Source organism: Misgurnus anguillicaudatus, chromosome 8, assembly GCF_027580225.2.
Source record: "Misgurnus anguillicaudatus chromosome 8, ASM2758022v2, whole genome shotgun sequence".
NCBI lineage: Eukaryota > Metazoa > Chordata > Actinopteri > Cypriniformes > Cobitidae > Misgurnus > Misgurnus anguillicaudatus.
Window position 1 is genome coordinate 4,709,800 of NC_073344.2, and position 16,945 is coordinate 4,726,744.

Genomic DNA, 16,945 nt, shown 5'->3' on the forward strand with positions numbered 1-16,945 from the left:
AAAAGTTTAATGCATATTTTAAATACCCTTTCAATATTTAAATCTATAAAAATTATAGAAGTCTGCGAAAATGGCAACTTTCATAATCACTTTTTTACGTTAAGCATCATCTGGAAAGACCATCAAAAAAGTATTTTTTTATAAACCACATTTTTATTCTCATTCTCATTATTATCTAATCTGGATAATGAACGTATGAATCTCATGCTTAAATAAGCCATTTTAACAGCAAAACTAAAATATACTTATACTTATAAATGGCCATTTATACTATTACAGAATAGCACAAAAATGTGAAAATTATAAAAAATGAAATAGATGGTAGCCTCTATTATTTATTTTATGTTTCCATCTGCTGGTGAGAAGGTGTAATTACTTTTCCGCTAGCCAGCAAAATCTGGGAAGAACTGAGCAGACTCCCTGTTTCTAAAATAAAATGCAATTATAAATACATTAACATTAAAGAAAAACTCTATCGGATTATTTTGTACATTAAAGTTACTTTATGCTCGAGATATTTCCGAGATGCGTTCTGATGACGGAAGGCCCCTTTACCAATGGGAGCATCAAATCTTGATTCGTCTAGCCAATAGAAACACGAATACCTGGCAGCTGTTTGATGACGTATGTGATCTGAAGCACAAAACCGCGTGAAAATGGTAAGCGTTATTTAGTATGTTATTGTGGTTTCTTTAAATATATGCAACAGTCACAAAACTTATGTTACGCAATATATTTTACTGGTTGCTGGTTACCAGAGTTAGCAAATAATGAATAACGCTAGAATCCGGGTTCTAGCAATTCAGCTAGCTTTCCGGTTTAGCCGGTGTAGTCCCAAAGACATTACATTAGCAATATCATTATTAATCTCTTTATATAACCAGTTATATAACGCCAGACACTTTGTTTAATGGCCTCATTGTGTGATGCTTCTAAATAGCCGCTACTTGTTTTCTTGTTAATGTTACAAAACAGCATTTCATTGTTTACAATAGTTGTACAAATACAGTTAGTTTGCTTGTATGCTTTTGATATCCTAATGTTCACAGTAAAATGTTCACTGTAGGATTTTATTTATACAGGATATAATTTTCTTTAATATTATTTTTTTCTTCGTTGGTATACAATTATCAGGCTACAAATAACGTATTTTACTATTCACAGCTCTTCTATTCATTCTTCAAGTCTTTGGTCGGCAAGGATGTGGTGGTGGAGCTCAAGAATGACTTGAGGTGAGAACTTTCACATTTCAATCCATTACATATATCATATAGTTTAACATTTGCACTGCATATGGCAAGTCTACTGTTCATTATAACTCATTCAGTATGTGAACTTTACAGCATATGTGGAACATTGCATTCAGTCGATCAGGTATGGCAACAAGCTCTATTCATGCTTTTTTATTTCAGGAATAAAAGCAGTTTAGTAAATGGGTTTTGGTTTTGAAATGAATTGTTATGTTCTCTCTTTACAGTATCTGAACATCAAACTGACAGATATCAGCGTCACTGATCCAGAGAAATATCCTCACATGGTCAGCCCTTGTTTGGATTGTCATGAGACAATAGATAATCAGGATTACACTTTCCTGCCAAATGCATTTCACTGTCTAGAATTAATGTGATGTTTGTTTTCTCTCAGTTGTCTGTGAAAAACTGCTTCATCCGTGGCTCAGTGGTGCGGTATGTTCAGCTTCCTGCAGATGAGGTGGATACACAACTTCTTCAGGATGCTGCACGCAAAGAAGCCATGCAACAGAAGCAATAATATGCTTTGATTAGGAATAGTTTCTGTTCCTGTATGGACTGTTCACAAACATCGTCTGTGAAGTGATTTTCATTTTCTTACATAAAAATAATGTAAAGTTTTTAAGTTGATAGATTTGATTTTTTTTGTCATAGTTCTAATAAAGAGGGTGTTTTTGTCCCCAGTTAGAGATTTTGTCCTCATATTTTTTTAATTGTATGGAAGCATCTTGGGCTCCACCTAAATGACATGGTTGTGTTTTATTGCCGTTTAAATTCTTCAGTTGTACTGTAACACCAGAATAAAGTGTTTTCTGTTGTCCCCTGTTTGATGTCAAAAGTTCAGTGTATACTTAAGTTAATTTTCTAATAAAATGTACACAAACTATTTGTTGTATATTTAAAAATAATGTATCTAGTAAGGAAATGGCGTATGTGATGCATGTGGTTTTGTTTTTGAAATTCGTTTTCTATATCATGTTTTCTATATCATTACCAGACTTTGTCTAGAATATCAATAAGTTTACATTGCATGAAGCACTAGTAGAGAGTGAGTTTAGCTACATAAACGTGTCTAAATTTATCAAATTGATTAAAAGGTTCACGTAAAAATCTACATTTTGACCCTTAAATTCTGGCTATTTTAACGGCTCATCACTGCTAAGGTATTAAGCACTTTGCTGCATGCCTAACAATTTACCAATTATCCCATCAAATACCTTGTCCGTTTATGTTGATTTTGCTAACTCAAGGGCAAACCATACAATTAAGATAATTTGCTATTGTTTGTAGCTTAGTTTCATTGCTGCTTTTACTGGCACATTTGCATAATAGTTTTAGTTGACTGTGACAAAGTTTTATTGAAATGGTAGGTGTAATTTTTAATACTGGCATTTCAGTACTCGTATTTATGGAAGTGTTTAAAAACTTTTACGGAACCGACAGGCGGATGACGTCAAAGTTCAGCGAGAGAAATTTGAAAGCAGACTCCTCCGTATGATTTCGCGAATCGCTCTCGCGGTACTTTGACGTCATATGGCTGTCGATTCTTGCGGCGTCGCATAAAGTCGAACAAGCTTATCGTTGAATTAAGTGCTGAATGTGATTTCACGTGTTCCGGTAGCAATTTTCCTATTAACCAATCAGACTGTAGAATTAGCTTCAAGGTTATTGTTAGGATTAGTCATAAGGCTGGTAAGTGCTTGTGTGCTATTTTAAACCGATTATTTCCGTGTGATTTTAGTGTTTAAATTTGACTTTCTGTCACGAATGGTGTTGGAGAACCAACAAAAGACGATGAACCAGGAACACAACACAATCATGGTGACTGTATTTGTCTTGCTAAATTTTAATTTTGTCACCTGAAGTGTTGAGGTTGTCTATGCAAGCACTTTGGGGCACTTAAATGAACTCATTAATTGGGCATATTGTGTCTCATTAAAGCATGTGAATTTTTTTTAGGTTGAATGCATGGATGAAAGCATTGAGGCATACTCACCGCAGCAACAGAACAAAGTGAGTTTGGGGATGGATTTTTTTAGTTAACGAGTTAATGGGTGAACAAGAATTGTAATTAATTAGACTTATTGGCATTATCGTGCAGATGGAAGGTCACAGTCTAGCTCTGAACTCCCTACTCCGTGAGCTGTTAGATGAAAAGGTATGATGCCTTCACCAACCCTAGCAATATTTTGATTTTAAATTCAATTTTATGATATTTGTAATATGTACTATTAAGATTTCAACCCACAAGAAAACTCACTGGATACTTGGTCCTGAAGACCTCAATGATACTCTACCCTATGATATTAATTTGGAAGAAGCCGCATGAGTTGTGCTTCCACGTGCATGGCTGCTGGTGGACTTGTAGTGCTTTATTTTAACTTTTCATGTTATAAATAAAATCAAAAATATTTTCTTTCGTGTTTTGGTGTAACATGTAACAGTATTGGCGGTGACATGAATTGTGTATTGCAAAGTTTGCTGTTTAAGCTGTTGTGATGTTCATTTACATTGTTTCCAGATTATTGTGCAGAATGATCAGATGCATTATAACTACAAGCTTCATTGGCCAAACAAAATGAACTTTTCTCAAAAACCTAAATTATAAGTTTTTTGAGCCTGGCACAAAATGACCAGCAAACATCATATCACATGTGAAAGTAAGATGTGCATACTTTAAATGTGTTTGATAATTAGCTGGGAGGGCAATAATAATTTTGGCTTACATTTTTTTTATTAAGCATGTTAGAGTGGCATAATCCTGGTTCTTATGTTGTTATACAGAATGTTACTGGTGACCATGACAACCAAAGCTAGTGCAACAAAGTTTCCATTTAGCACAGATAAATGCTCTGTGTTTTCAAGCGTGACACTAGTGTGTGTGGTTCATTGTTTCATACCTTAGTCCTTAAAAAAATTGAAACCACAGAGGAGCTTCCAGTATTGTTTTATACTACCACAAATTTGTGGTGATTTGGTTCCCTGCTTTTACCTTTTACTCTCTCACAATTCTACTTTACTGCTGTTGTGGTATGCAAGCCTTCCCACAATTCTCAGTTTTGGTCCATTTGTATACATGCACAGTTTTCAGTATTAGATATTTATTGAGAGTAGTACACTCTTAGAAAGGATGTGTTAATATTTTACACATCTTTCTGCGTTTAGCTTTTAACACAGTGTGTAGTTTTAACACATTGTGTCATTTTGTGTTGATCTTGTGTTAAAATAAAGTGTTAAAAGTAACACAAAATGTGTTTTAATAATAACACAGAGATGGGTGGATTCTGGGACATCGCATTCAGTGTGTTGTCATAGAATCAACACTAATGTGTTGTTTTAACACATTCGTTCTAAGAGTGTATATTGTGATCTCAACCGTATTGGGTTTCTCTTTTAAAGCAACACTATGTAGTTTCCATGTAAAATTGACTTACGTCTCCCCCATGTGGTTGAAAAGTGCAACAGTGCCTGGTATCATACACTCTTCTGCAGACAGGGGGAGGGGTGGGGCTGTGTGCGCTCTACCCTCCACCTTGACTTTCAGAGTGTGCTTGTAGCAGCTAGGAGGCTGCTCAGGTTGCAGCAGCAGTAGAATTTGTCCAGTTAAAAGTTGTTCTATCGCTGAAATAATTTTAGAGACATTATTTAAAGGTTGAAAACTACATAGTGTTGCTTTGATGTGTAGTTTACTTAAATCTGGGAAATGCTCAAGTGGCTTTAAAAGAACTAGCCAAACATTTAACTGAACATTTAAATTGTGCATAAAATGAATAAATGGTTCATAGAGCTTTCTGCATGCAATTGGAACAGAAACCTTAAAGTGTCATTAAGCACAGTATCATTGTCTTCTATTTGGAATGAACAGACTGTACACAAGTCTGAGACATAGAAATCCAATACTTTTATTTTACATTCATACATCTATATTTTACAATAAGCTTAATGCATTTTTTTAAAAAAGCCCAACCCCAAAACAAGTCCTGAAGATAGCTCACGCAATGCGTCGCATTTTCTTTTCTTAAAGTGTGTCAGAAGCATTTATAAAGCACACATGCACAACACTCAGTCACACCGTCCTTCTGTCGTACAAACACAACCTCACACTACACACTCAAAAAGAGGGGGGAAAGGAGGACAAGCGTTGCCCTTCGGTTGTACCTTAGTAGAGCTGGGCTGAATGAAAAGAAATTCAGACACCGTTGAGAAAGGCACCTTGAGTACACAGTGTATACACAGACAAAAAGGAAATAAAGGACAACAATATAACCTTTAACTGTAGCTTCTAGAACAACGACAAAACTTGTAAACCTTCACTTGCCAAAAGAAATTAAAAGGTCACGTTTCTATACAAATACATCTGAAGCAAAATATCTCCTTGGTCATAACATAGCAGTACCTTCTTTTTTGATATAATTATTACTACTTTTGAATGCATATGTTAACATGTAATTCCAGATTGGCTCTGCCAGCAGAGAGCAATCTTGATGTATAGTAATTACACTTTGTCACATCATTTATGCAGTTGCCTACATAATTTAGTTTTATTAGCGGCAACCCATCTCATGCATGTTTTCCATTTGAGAGAGCAGCCATCATTCTCATAAGTACGTACACAATGAAACCAAGTAAAATATTCAATGCTATAGTCACAGTTCGGAGTTCCTCGTACACGACAGAGGTCATTCCAACATAGTGTAACCTGTACATTAATCTATATAAAAATCTATAGACATAATTCTTTGCTTTGCCAGAAATGTGTTTGATTTAAAATATTCCAACACTTGAATCAAAATCCCCAAATACCTTCAGAAAAGTTTTTTATGTTGTCGTTATAAAATACTGTATTTTCAAAAACCAGATTGAAATGTTTTACATTCCGTTCCTTCTTTCAACAAAATAAAGCTTTTTATAACTCAAAATGTAAAAACACTCCCAACATTAATATATATTTTTATGTTAATATAAACAATAAAGTGACTACAAGAAACCATCTGTGGTTCTATGTCCAAATGTAGAGGAAACCCGTTTAGAACGGCATTTCTGCCATGTTTTTTTCTTCTTTTGTCCGATTAACACAGTGTGGCACTAAAATTTTGAATGATTGTACAAGTCAGGGTCATATAATGCCATGGTCAGGTCTGCCCCATAAGTGCTAGCTTAGCATGCCTTCGTCAGGTCGGTCGGTAGGTCTGTAGAGGACATGCGATATTGGATCTTGGTGTTTGTGATCGCTCCGTGCTTCTGACGGAGGTGTAGCCGTAGCTGACTCTTGTGACGAAAATGTAAGTTGCATTTCTCGCACTAAAACAAAACAGCACAAAATAAAGTTTACAATCAAGGTAAGCTCTTTTTAGCATTCGTTTTAAGCTAGCCTGATCTCACAGGAATTTGTACACATTTTACTAATTCGTACGAAGTAAAACGTACAAAAACATCCGATTGTCATAAAAAACAATGAAACCCCGCCCCTAACCTCAGCGTCACAGGAGCGACAGCAAAATCGCACAAAAATGTAAGACTGTGGTCATATGGGTACAAATTGCCGTACGAGACGTGTTGAACCAGCATACACAATATTAGTTGTATTCACTTAAAAAGTGATAAACAAATTTATATATTCTTACATGATAGGGCTTTTCTCCTGTGTGTATTCGCAGGTGACTCTTCAACGTCTGCAGGTGGCGAAAACGAGTGCCGCAGATTTCACACGGATATGGCTTCTCTCCGGTATGAATCAGAACATGAGCACGAAGGTGAGCAACCTGTGAAACCATATTTATTATTTTCAATATTTTTTATATGTCTATATATATTAGTACATGCCTCCAAATAGTGACAATCACCCACCTGCACAAATCTAGCTCCGCACGTCTCGCACTTGTATGGCTTTTCTCCTGAGTGAATTCGTGTGTGGGTTTTGAGGTTAGCTGGTCTGTTGAACTGAGCCCCACAGATATTGCATCTATACGGTTTCTCTCCTGCGGTGCACATGAATAGAAATGAGTTCAGTGACAGTTACAGCCAAAAAGACATTTGTAGCAGTGGAAAAGTTTTTTTTACCGGTGTGAACTGTTTTGTGACTGGCGAGGTTGCCCTTGTAGCGGAATGCCGCCTGGCAGCGGTCACATTTGTATGGCTTGTCGCTGTGAACCTGTAACGTGTGTCGTTTCAAGGCTTCTTCCTCTGCAAACTTTGAGTCACATTCGTTACAGAAGTATGTTCCGTTTTCTGCAAAGCAAAGCAGAAGGTTTTAGGTTAATTTTGGAAGACGCAAACAGGTTCTTAGGAAACTATTTGGAAAAGTATCTCACCACAGCTGGAGTCGGAGTACTCGGAGTGTATCTCTGACATCTCCTCGGCCAGACGCGAGGCAGATGTGTTGGGACAGACATCAGAGTGCTGTGGAGACTGAGAACCGCAGGATGAACATTTTAAGTGGCTCATATACAGAGAGGAGTGGTTGTCGCCGTTCCTCTGTGATGCCTCCAGAGTTCTGCTGAGGAAAACGCATTTCAGTTTCAGTGCCACCTCTGGATTTCGCTCTCGTTTTCATAGGATATTTTAATGAATTTCACACATTCCGGCTAAGAGGTAAATCCTCTGTGTGCTTTAAGAGGATTGGAATGGATGAGAAAATTAAATCTGGCTTGGTGAGGTGGTGGGAGGGGAACTGTGCTTCAAAACACTCCTAAGCCAACAGTTTAGAAGTATATTAGAAAACTCGATCTTATAAACTGCATATTGTACACATACCACAGCATGACACCCACTTTTTTTTAAACTTGTCTATGTAAAAGTCTCACCTGTTAATGATGTTGTTAAGGCGACTGGCCTGAGGAACGGTAAATTCCTCGCCTTGCTCGCTGATCTTCGTTGTGGTCTTTGAGTCGGGATGCTCAGAATCGGTGTGGTGAAGGAAAGCAGACATGCCTGGCCTCTGTGGGGAGTCCATTCCAGCATCACGAGGACTAGTGTCGTCGTCCTTGGAGCTCTGATTGAGCACAATGAACTTGTATTTCTTCCAGTTGCGAGCTTTAGGGTCTTGCGTACCTGGGCAGGTCAAAGGTTGTGAGGCCTGTGCGAGGGCGGCGTTTTTGCTGCTGCTCGACTCGGTCGGAGAATTCGGTTGGCAGTCTGATTTTAGGGGGCTCTGGGGACTGCTCACCAGGGCTTTGCGCCCATTGGTAGATATGCCAATAGTGTAGTGCTGGTGGCTCAGATGTTCGTCTGCTAGGGAACTCTGTTCTTTTCCAGTCTCCCTTTGCTGCTCTCGGGCCAGGCTGGTAAAGCCATGCTTTCTGGAGCTCATCCCGATCGACTGGACCACTCCCTCCAACGTCTCCCTCTTCATTTCCTCATCTCTTCCCAGTTCCCTCGAGGAGAACGAGCTGGCGTGGCAAGCATTCGAACTCCCAATGGTGGTGCCGCGGGTGAAGTCGGGCAGCACAGGGTTGTTGGTGTCAGCTGGTGAGCAGTGTTTGTGATGGATCATGCTTCCTTTGGAAAAGTCTGAGAAAGTGTTTTTGGCGTCCGACAGCTTGCAAAGTGGAAAAGGGAAGCCTTGCATGGGAAACTGGCTATAAAGGTATGAGCTGTTAGGAGCGTTGACCCCATTAAACATGCAAACACCATAGGGTCTCCCATCTCTGAACGTTGCTCCCCGTCCTGGCATGTTATCCACCACCTCATGGGGTCTGTAACTGTGAACATCAGGAGGTAAAATCAGAGGGCTGACCAGAAAATCCTCTCTGGGCAGTTTGATGGAGGAGTCACTGCGTGGAAAATAAAGAAAATTAACATAGCACTTGGTCTCATATTCAGACATGTTTAAACATACGGGTTGTCATTTATAAAGAAATAAAATGATACCTTGACTTTATGAATCTGTGGCAGGTGTCGACAACATGATCCATCTGCAAATAGATGGCCGTGTTCATGATGGTCATAATCAGGCTCTCCTTCAGTGCAAGACGTGAAGTGTACATAAACTCCAGAAGAATTGCAAAACCTTCCGGGTCAACTTTTGGGTCCAGACTGATGGCGTTCAGATTACATTTGTGCGAGTCGGTAAAGATTGAGTAGAAGAGACCGCTGTGAAGATAAGATTAAATGAGCTTCTTGGAATACACACAGCTGAGTTTTCATCACACTTCTTTATGGGTTGTACAACATATGTCCACTATTAACAATGAAATAGCATTCCAATAACTTTAAAATGCACCTGCATGCCATAAGGACAGTTTTGTGTGCTCGAAACTGCTGTCTGTTGACCAGGATTGTGACATCTGTGAGGATATCTCTGCTTCGCAGTCGGTTTAAGTTGAGCAGAACATCACTTGCATGACGCGTGAATTGGATGCAGCTGTCGGCTGCACAAGCCATTTTTTCGAAATCTGTTTAAACCAAGAAAGAGAATTAAACGTTTTAAACAAGAAATACAGGTTAACAAATTGGTTAACAAATTTTAAAAAATCTGTATAATTAATACTTTTAAGAAAGGTATGTGAAATTAACTTTTACATTTTGAGATTTGAAATTGAATGATGTCTAATTATTCTTTAACTTTTCAACGTTTTTCTGCCAAGTCTGATTCACTGTTCGAAAGAAGAAAAATCTAAACCAATAAACAGATATTATCCACATAAACACTAAATACACATGAACTTGAAATCAAAGGTACGCCACCTCTTCTCTCCAGTAGATGGCGACAAACGATAAAAGTATATCGTTTGAAAACATTGAATCCACGTGCAGTTGATTTGTCAGGAAAAACGGCAACTTTTTTATCTTTTTCCAATTTTGCATGTTATCGGAACTTCTTTACATTTACAGTTAAAATTGACTTTAAGGTAGGTCAGTACGTCGTCTTATAGATGTGGGCATTTACACAGAACTTTTAACCTTAAAAATACGTATTACCCTGTGTATTCAACGTCCCATTTTTAAATTCTTATGATTCATGAGAAAATTAATTACTTTATTGCAGTATTGTGGACAGAGACATTTCACTTTTGAGGAATGACTGGAATAATAGACAAACTGGATTTTCAATAAACACAACAAAACCGTCGTTAAATTAAGTTTCATTTATAAATATTTTCGGGAAAATTTTCTTTTTTTCTTAAGTAAGATATCAGTATGTCACCTCAGAAAGTTCTCGACTCTGCTGTCACATAATGACACATATAGTTTCACACGGATGACTTTAAATAGTTATGCGAACATTTCTCACATGTTGAACATTCAGTATAGAGATTCGGTTACCATTTGAACTTACAACATACCCACGCCCTGCCAAAGCTAGCCAATGAATCTTTTGATGCTCTCGCGTGAGGTGACAAAACATCCAAATAACTGGACATCCAAATTTGTACTCATTGGGCCAACAGAAAATACATATAATACATAATTCCAATCATCTCAGCTCAACTACCAGAACACCAATATAAACTAGTAAAACGCTCGTTTATAACCTGTCTGAAAAATTGTCCCGATAAACCCCAGTAAACTCTGATTTCATATTTATTTCCTATTAAAACATTTAGTTTTGCGTCCACGAGATGTCACCCAGGGACTAAGTTCAGCTGTACAAATCGACAACACAACCACCTGCGACTTGCACACATTAAATCATATTTGACATTTTCACCAACATTACGTGATCCTAATTCACTTTGACCTCATAAACAGAACGTCAACTTATCACGAACTCCGAAAAGTGTTACTGTGACAGAAGGCACTCGCATGGGTGTACTTACTCTCCGTACTCTCCTTATTTAACTCTTCGTAATAAGTGTCAAATCTTATTTAATACGTTAAGGATATGTAACTGAACGCCTATAAATGTGCTTACTCCAGGAATAGAGACCGATCCATAACATGCAAACAGCGGACCGAGATTTATGAGCAGACACTCGCTTAATGCCAAACACCACTTTAAATATAGTCGATTTATTACTATTATTTTCAAATCAATTTTTATAAGCCTCTATTTTCTATGTAGGTGCCATGCAGAATTTTTTTCTTTTAGAAAAACATTGTTTTATAATAACACTTAAACTGGGTGACAAATAAAAGTACACCTAAATAAGCGAAATATACAGGCATGACTACAGAGAAACATGGACTGATACGCCCATGCTGTTACAAAGTGACAGCAACGGGAGAGGGCTGCAAACTTTCTTTCTTGCATATCTGCTGCCAAAACCCCCAAGTAATTCAATTAAAACTGAAACAGACTTTTAGAGTTCAATGAAATATAACCATTCAAAGCTCTAAACTAGTTTTTAAACATGTTCGTTTTTTGCCAAAACCATTAATAATAATAATAGTGACAGTATCAATGGAACGTCAGTCTCTTTGCTAAAGAAAACTAAATCGCAAACCTTGCAAATCTGCAAACTGTACGAATCGATTCATAAAAAAATCTCTAAACTTATGATGTAAGCGATACTAGAACACAATGTACAGGGCTTCCACAGGACAACAAGACCAAAATGCCAAAACAACGAGAGCGAGTGAGAATGCAGTTTCAATTTTAGGGCTAGTTTTAAATAATAAGCTGAATGACGGGTTGAAATGATAGCATGCGTATATTTGTATTAAACCATGTCAAGCGTCAGTGCACAAACGCAAGTTTTTATTCTCACTCCACATGTGCGATTTTGTCAACTTCGTGCGCTGTCTTGTTTGGTTTTGAAAAAAAATCGCTCCACGTCTGAATTTTTACCCCTCTGCTGCACGCACTATTTACGACCCCACGCTGAGAGAACTGACAGAGCTGTGGTTCAAGCAGAACGACATGAACTGTCAAAACTATTTTCACCAGGCAAACCAGGCTCTCTGAATAACAACTCAGCTATAGGCTCTGTCCATGAAGCACGTTAAAGATCGGCCGAGCTGTTGAACAATTAACAATAAAATCCAATAAAACAGGCAAATGAACATGCGTGGATACGAGCAACATCGCGCCAGAGGAAAAGAATGTAAAACAAATCACCTGGTAGTGCTTTCCTAGAAACTTCTTGCATCACCACTTCTAAGAACCCCAGTTCTAAGAATCAGTGGAGCTCAATTCTCGGAATTTGAGCTGGCGACCATACCATTTTCAGAGGACAGGGGAGTGTCGTATTTTGATGTAAGATTGTATTTCTTCAGTTATTCTCAAAAATTGAATTCCATACGATTAGAATGCTATAATAAACGGCTGTACTTCTATATATTATGATTAAAATGCAAAGTAAATGGTCATATTTTCGTTTTGAGATCGAGAAATACTTGCCTCAAATGTTTAATTCCTCCTTACTTTTGGACGCGTCCAGACAGAGACAGTCACGTGAGCAGAGAAAGTGGCTTACGTACGTTCTCTCTTTAGCCCAGCCTCAAAATACTCAGAACTAATTTGCTATTCCATGACATAAGCAAAGTGTCCATTCGTTGCCTTTCCCTGTATATTCAACCCACAGCCATAGTCTATACAGAACATATCTGGAGAGCTTATTCAAACGGACACATTTTTCTTATTGTTATTTTTACGTGACACCTTTTTTATTTCCTATGCTATTTCTTCAGTGCTGCGGACCTGCTGGCCAGTGGGCATAAGGGTTTGTTTGGACGGGATTATATATATATTTGAACACTAGACATTGTTCTTGAATATTGGCTTTATTCCACCGCTGTAATTTTATGTTTAACTTCAATTTCGATTAATTTGTTCTCGTTGTGATTTATATCGCTGCCTTAGGAAACAGTTGCGACCAGAAGTGTTGTTTAGACCGAAATGTAATGGTGCTTGTAAGAAATATAATTGTGAAAGTGCTGTTGAAAACCGTTACTTCGACTTCGTATTGTGTAATACAGTGTTTTAATTGTCAAGAAGGAAGCAGGGAATAGCCGTGTCTGCACTGGTGCAAGGGCGCAAAGTTTTGTGAAGATGCCAGTGACACGCAACATTTAATCTCACTGACGAAGTAATCTCATTCTTACGCGTAACCTTGCAACACTAAAACATTTGAGGACTTGCACGTTTTGTACGTAGGCTAGCTGCTACACGTCAGACTCTTTGCAAACGGAGAGCTACGTTTCTCTTTTTATTTGTTTCTCCAAAACCGGCACACAAAATAGTGTTAAATAGTTGTATTTTTTAGGCCCACAAAAATGTGTTATTTATGCTTAATACGTACGTATACGTAAGTAGCCTGATACGTCGTTGCTTTATTTTGCCTCAGCCTTAAACAATATTCTATTAATTTCTTTTCGTTATGTTTAATGTCCTAAGCAACAGTTTTATCCGTGATTCTTCCCCCGCACACCTTCAAAAGTGATACAACTTATGCACCCAAAATGTCATCAGCAACCTATAGATATTTTAGGCCTTTGTTTATTATAGGCCACACTTGGTTATTTTCATACATTTTAAACCTATTTTTATGCTCAACGTGCACAAGGATTTGTCTAAAAAGTGCGTCAAATTCTGACATAGTTCCAGCATGGTTACTTTATAATTAATCTCTATTAATATTATTGATTCTAATGCTAACATGGGCGTAAATTAGACTTTAAGTAGTTTAAAGTATTGAAGGAAAGTTTACAAAACTTTTTCCATCTTGTGGAAGCAGCTGTCAGAAAGTGCATAGAAAAGGCAGCGTGTCAGGTTGGTGCTTTTCTTTAGGATACTTTTGAACGCACACATGCTTGTGTCGTATCTTTCGTGTCTGCGCAGTGTAGTAAACGTGTACAGAGCCAATGCTTAAATACGTCGCCGCTTGTTATCCTTGTGCACAAACACCGCAACAGGCCAGAAGTTTTTAAGTTTCACATTTAGAGGCAGAAGTAGTTTCTGTGTTCCCTAAAACAGGATCTCGTCTCATTAGTCTCTGAGAGAAAATTGAGTTGAATTGATCCATCGAATGGGATGGACAAACACCGACAATCACATTTTAATTTCCTTAATATTCAAACCTCAAGTTCAGCCAACGCTGCCTTGGCAAGCATGCTGTTTTGGACACGCTACGTTTTTTGAGGCAAATAAAGACAACTTTAAAGTCTCATAAGAAGGAATATCTTTTAGCAGATCTCTTAGTTTTGTGATTAATTATTTGTGCGCATTTTGTAGCCTGTGGTGTTTAGGTAATTTATTATTGAATAATATGAGATCTGAGTAACGGTAATGAAAAACGTGCACTTAATGCGCATTTATGGAGTAGTTAGGTGTTGTAGGCTATAGGTCCAATTATATTTGTATATAAAATGGAAACTTGAAAAGTAATGAACTTTTCCATAGTCTTGCATGTTTCGAGAGCCTATGGTATTTTAAACTCGGCCTGTTTGCAGAGATATTTTGAGATTATGTCCTTGTATGCTGATATAGTGTTATATTATGCTTGTAAAATCTTACTGGGGGAAACTATCTAATTTTTTTTGCAACAATTTTTTTTTGGTGCAGTGTTTATGACCATGGTTTAGTTGTCATCCCTAATACCATAAGCAAATATTGTTACTTTGAGGATATTGTAATTTTTTTGTTTTTAAAATCATGTGTTTTGGAATATATTGTGTATGGCAAATGATAATAAATGTTTTGCCAAATTACAAATCTCAAGTCTTTGATTTTTGCATTTGCCAAGGCATATTGTGTGCGTACATTCAAGTGTCTTTTTTAGATGTTGTAAATCAGAAAATGAGCTGAATAGTGAGAGTAAAGGGACTAAAGTAAAATTAATCTGTATCATAATCACATTTGGTTTCACAGTTTTTCTCTCTAAGGCTTACTTTACCTGGACAGCTCTGACCCACATACATTGCTCTTTATGTAACTATCATTTGCAGTTTTTACCATGATCTCCACCACTCTGTAGTCACAAGGGAATCTCATGTACCCCTGTTTGTTTTTAAACTCCTTTGCTTTAGTAAAGTGCTTTTTCAAGATGTATATAAGATGTAAATGGAGTGGTTTCTGCCATAATAAAATACTTTAACAAGGAAGATTGGAACACACGCCATTCAGCGGAATCACCAACTGGACCTTTTGTATGTTGAGGATTTTTTTTACTCTGGCCAGGTTTGAAATCAATGTCACTTTCTAACATGCTTACCTGGGTAACTTCGTTTATGACTCCAGGTGGGGGGAGCTGGTCCATCCTCGCTTAAAATTCCCTGACACAGGAGAAGCATCTGATGGGCTGCAGAGGAAAGGTAAGAAATTCAGTGCACATGTAAAAAAAAGATTTTTATTAACTTGAATGTCATTAAATTAGCCTACTGATTTGGTGATAATGATTTTGATTTCTTGAAGACTAACATTCATTATCTCATGAATTACAGTGGCCCAAAAAGTGTTCAGACATAAAAGCCACAACTTACTTGCATACCAAATGGCATATTTCCTTATAATTAATCTTTTTTTTTTTTTGGCAAAAATTGTCCAGAAAAATAGGTTCCACACCTGGTGTTCTGGCTTTATTGATTCTGCAATTTGGCTGTCTGACAACTTGAGGGGCATTTGTATTTCTAAGCAACTAGTATGGTAATTAACAGAAGAAATTTTTGTACAATTTTTGTAATTTTTATTTCAAAGATGAAGGTCCATTTACAAAAAAGTAATCTTACAAACATACAGTATATTTAACAAACAACAAACATGTTATTACAAAAATATACAAACTTTTAAACTAGTATTTTCAAAAAAGTTTTCCATGTTTGTTTGTTTTTTTTGCTCCGCATGGGATGTAGGAATATTATTAAATCCAAACATTTGGCTTGCACGTATCCACCTTGGGAGCTTAGACAAGAACCTGAAGCTTTTTCATTTTAGCTTTACTGTATTTAAACCACAAGTATGCTGTATAAATTGAGGTAAAGAGAGTGCAAATTTTAGAGACCGCATATTTGCTTGTGCATACAACTTTGCACCGACGCAGCACATTATCATCATTTAAGACCCATAATTTTACCAATACTTCTAATGCATTTAATACTTGATCTTCATATAGAATTGAAATGTATTGCATTTTTTTCAGGAATACTGTGAATAATTTCTTTTTTGAGATCAGCATGGATAGCAAAAGTGTGAATGTTTCAACTGTTTGCAGACATAAAATGGTGGAACAGTCAAAAAAAGTCACGAATGCTGTTGAACTCTCGTGACCTTATGGTGTGACTCAAATGATAAATATCTTTCAGGGTAAGATGAAGATCAAATCGAGATATTGAAAAGTGACAGAACCTGATGTATGCTTTTCCTTTTCTGAATCTTAGTTTTGCTTCAAAACGTGACTGTATAAATTTGTTGCTGTATATAATTTATAATGGCTGACAAAATGATATGAGTTTTTGAGTTTCTTCCTATTCGAAATGCTCCCCTTACTTTAATGACGGCATGCATTTTTAGGCTGGATTGGCCTAAACACATTTGTGCAAAACCTGATGATCCATGTAATCCCAGCATGATTTAAAAATGATCCGAAAAGCATCTTGTGTGCTTTTAATGAAAGTGAGGAAATCTGACCTAATGTACAAAGCAGTTACATGGTCAATGTCCTGAATTTGTTTGTGTGATGATTATTGACACAGAAACATTGCACATTAAATATAGCTTCTGCAATGTTTATTTCTATAAACTCTTCTATAAATTAAACATTTAAAAATAACTTTATCCTTCATTTTTATTTCAAATAACACCAGTTTTCAAATGAAAT

The 16,945-nt window shown here is 37.0% G+C and overlaps 2 protein-coding genes and 1 long non-coding RNA gene across 6 annotated transcripts; 2 read left to right on the forward strand and 1 right to left on the reverse strand.

Moving 5' to 3' along the window:
• The first annotated feature begins 567 nt into the window (after positions 1-567).
• Positions 568-3,664, forward strand: smx5. 2 transcript variants are annotated; one of them, XM_055213458.2, is made up of 8 exons: positions 568-659; positions 1,165-1,232; positions 1,344-1,374; positions 1,478-1,537; positions 1,645-2,942; positions 3,210-3,263; positions 3,352-3,408; positions 3,487-3,664. In XM_055213458.2, exons 1-5 carry the CDS (start codon positions 657-659, stop codon positions 1,768-1,770), a joined length of 288 nt encoding a protein of 95 aa, XP_055069433.1. In that variant the 5' UTR covers positions 568-656; the 3' UTR covers positions 1,771-2,942; positions 3,210-3,263; positions 3,352-3,408; positions 3,487-3,664. The 2 variants fall into 2 exon arrangements, with proteins under 2 accessions (XP_055069433.1, XP_055069434.2); XM_055213459.2 differs by lacking the exons at positions 568-659; positions 1,165-1,232; positions 1,344-1,374; positions 1,478-1,537 and having other exon boundaries at positions 2,934-3,071.
• Positions 3,665-5,129: 1,465 nt separating this feature from the next.
• Positions 5,130-12,406, reverse strand: bcl6aa (BCL6A transcription repressor a). 3 transcript variants are annotated; one of them, XM_055213453.2, is made up of 9 exons: positions 12,250-12,406; positions 9,472-9,643; positions 9,120-9,341; positions 8,054-9,022; positions 7,562-7,743; positions 7,311-7,478; positions 7,098-7,228; positions 6,875-7,012; positions 5,130-6,551 (listed from the first exon to the last, which is right to left on the reverse strand). In XM_055213453.2, the coding sequence occupies exons 1-9, from the start codon at positions 12,278-12,280 to the stop codon at positions 6,408-6,410; spliced, it is 2,157 nt and encodes a 718-aa protein (XP_055069428.2). In that variant the 5' UTR covers positions 12,281-12,406; the 3' UTR covers positions 5,130-6,407. The 3 variants fall into 3 exon arrangements, with proteins under 3 accessions (XP_055069428.2, XP_055069427.2, XP_055069429.2); XM_055213452.2 differs by having other exon boundaries at positions 7,562-7,746; XM_055213454.2 differs by lacking the exon at positions 12,250-12,406 and adding an exon at positions 9,936-11,604 and having other exon boundaries at positions 7,562-7,746.
• LOC129450585 (uncharacterized) lies at positions 12,278-16,571 on the forward strand. The gene is made up of 4 exons (XR_012370705.1): positions 12,278-15,060; positions 15,159-15,278; positions 15,370-15,443; positions 15,677-16,571. It is a non-coding gene; the product is annotated as an uncharacterized lncRNA (long non-coding RNA).
• Positions 16,572-16,945: the final 374 nt, after the last annotated feature.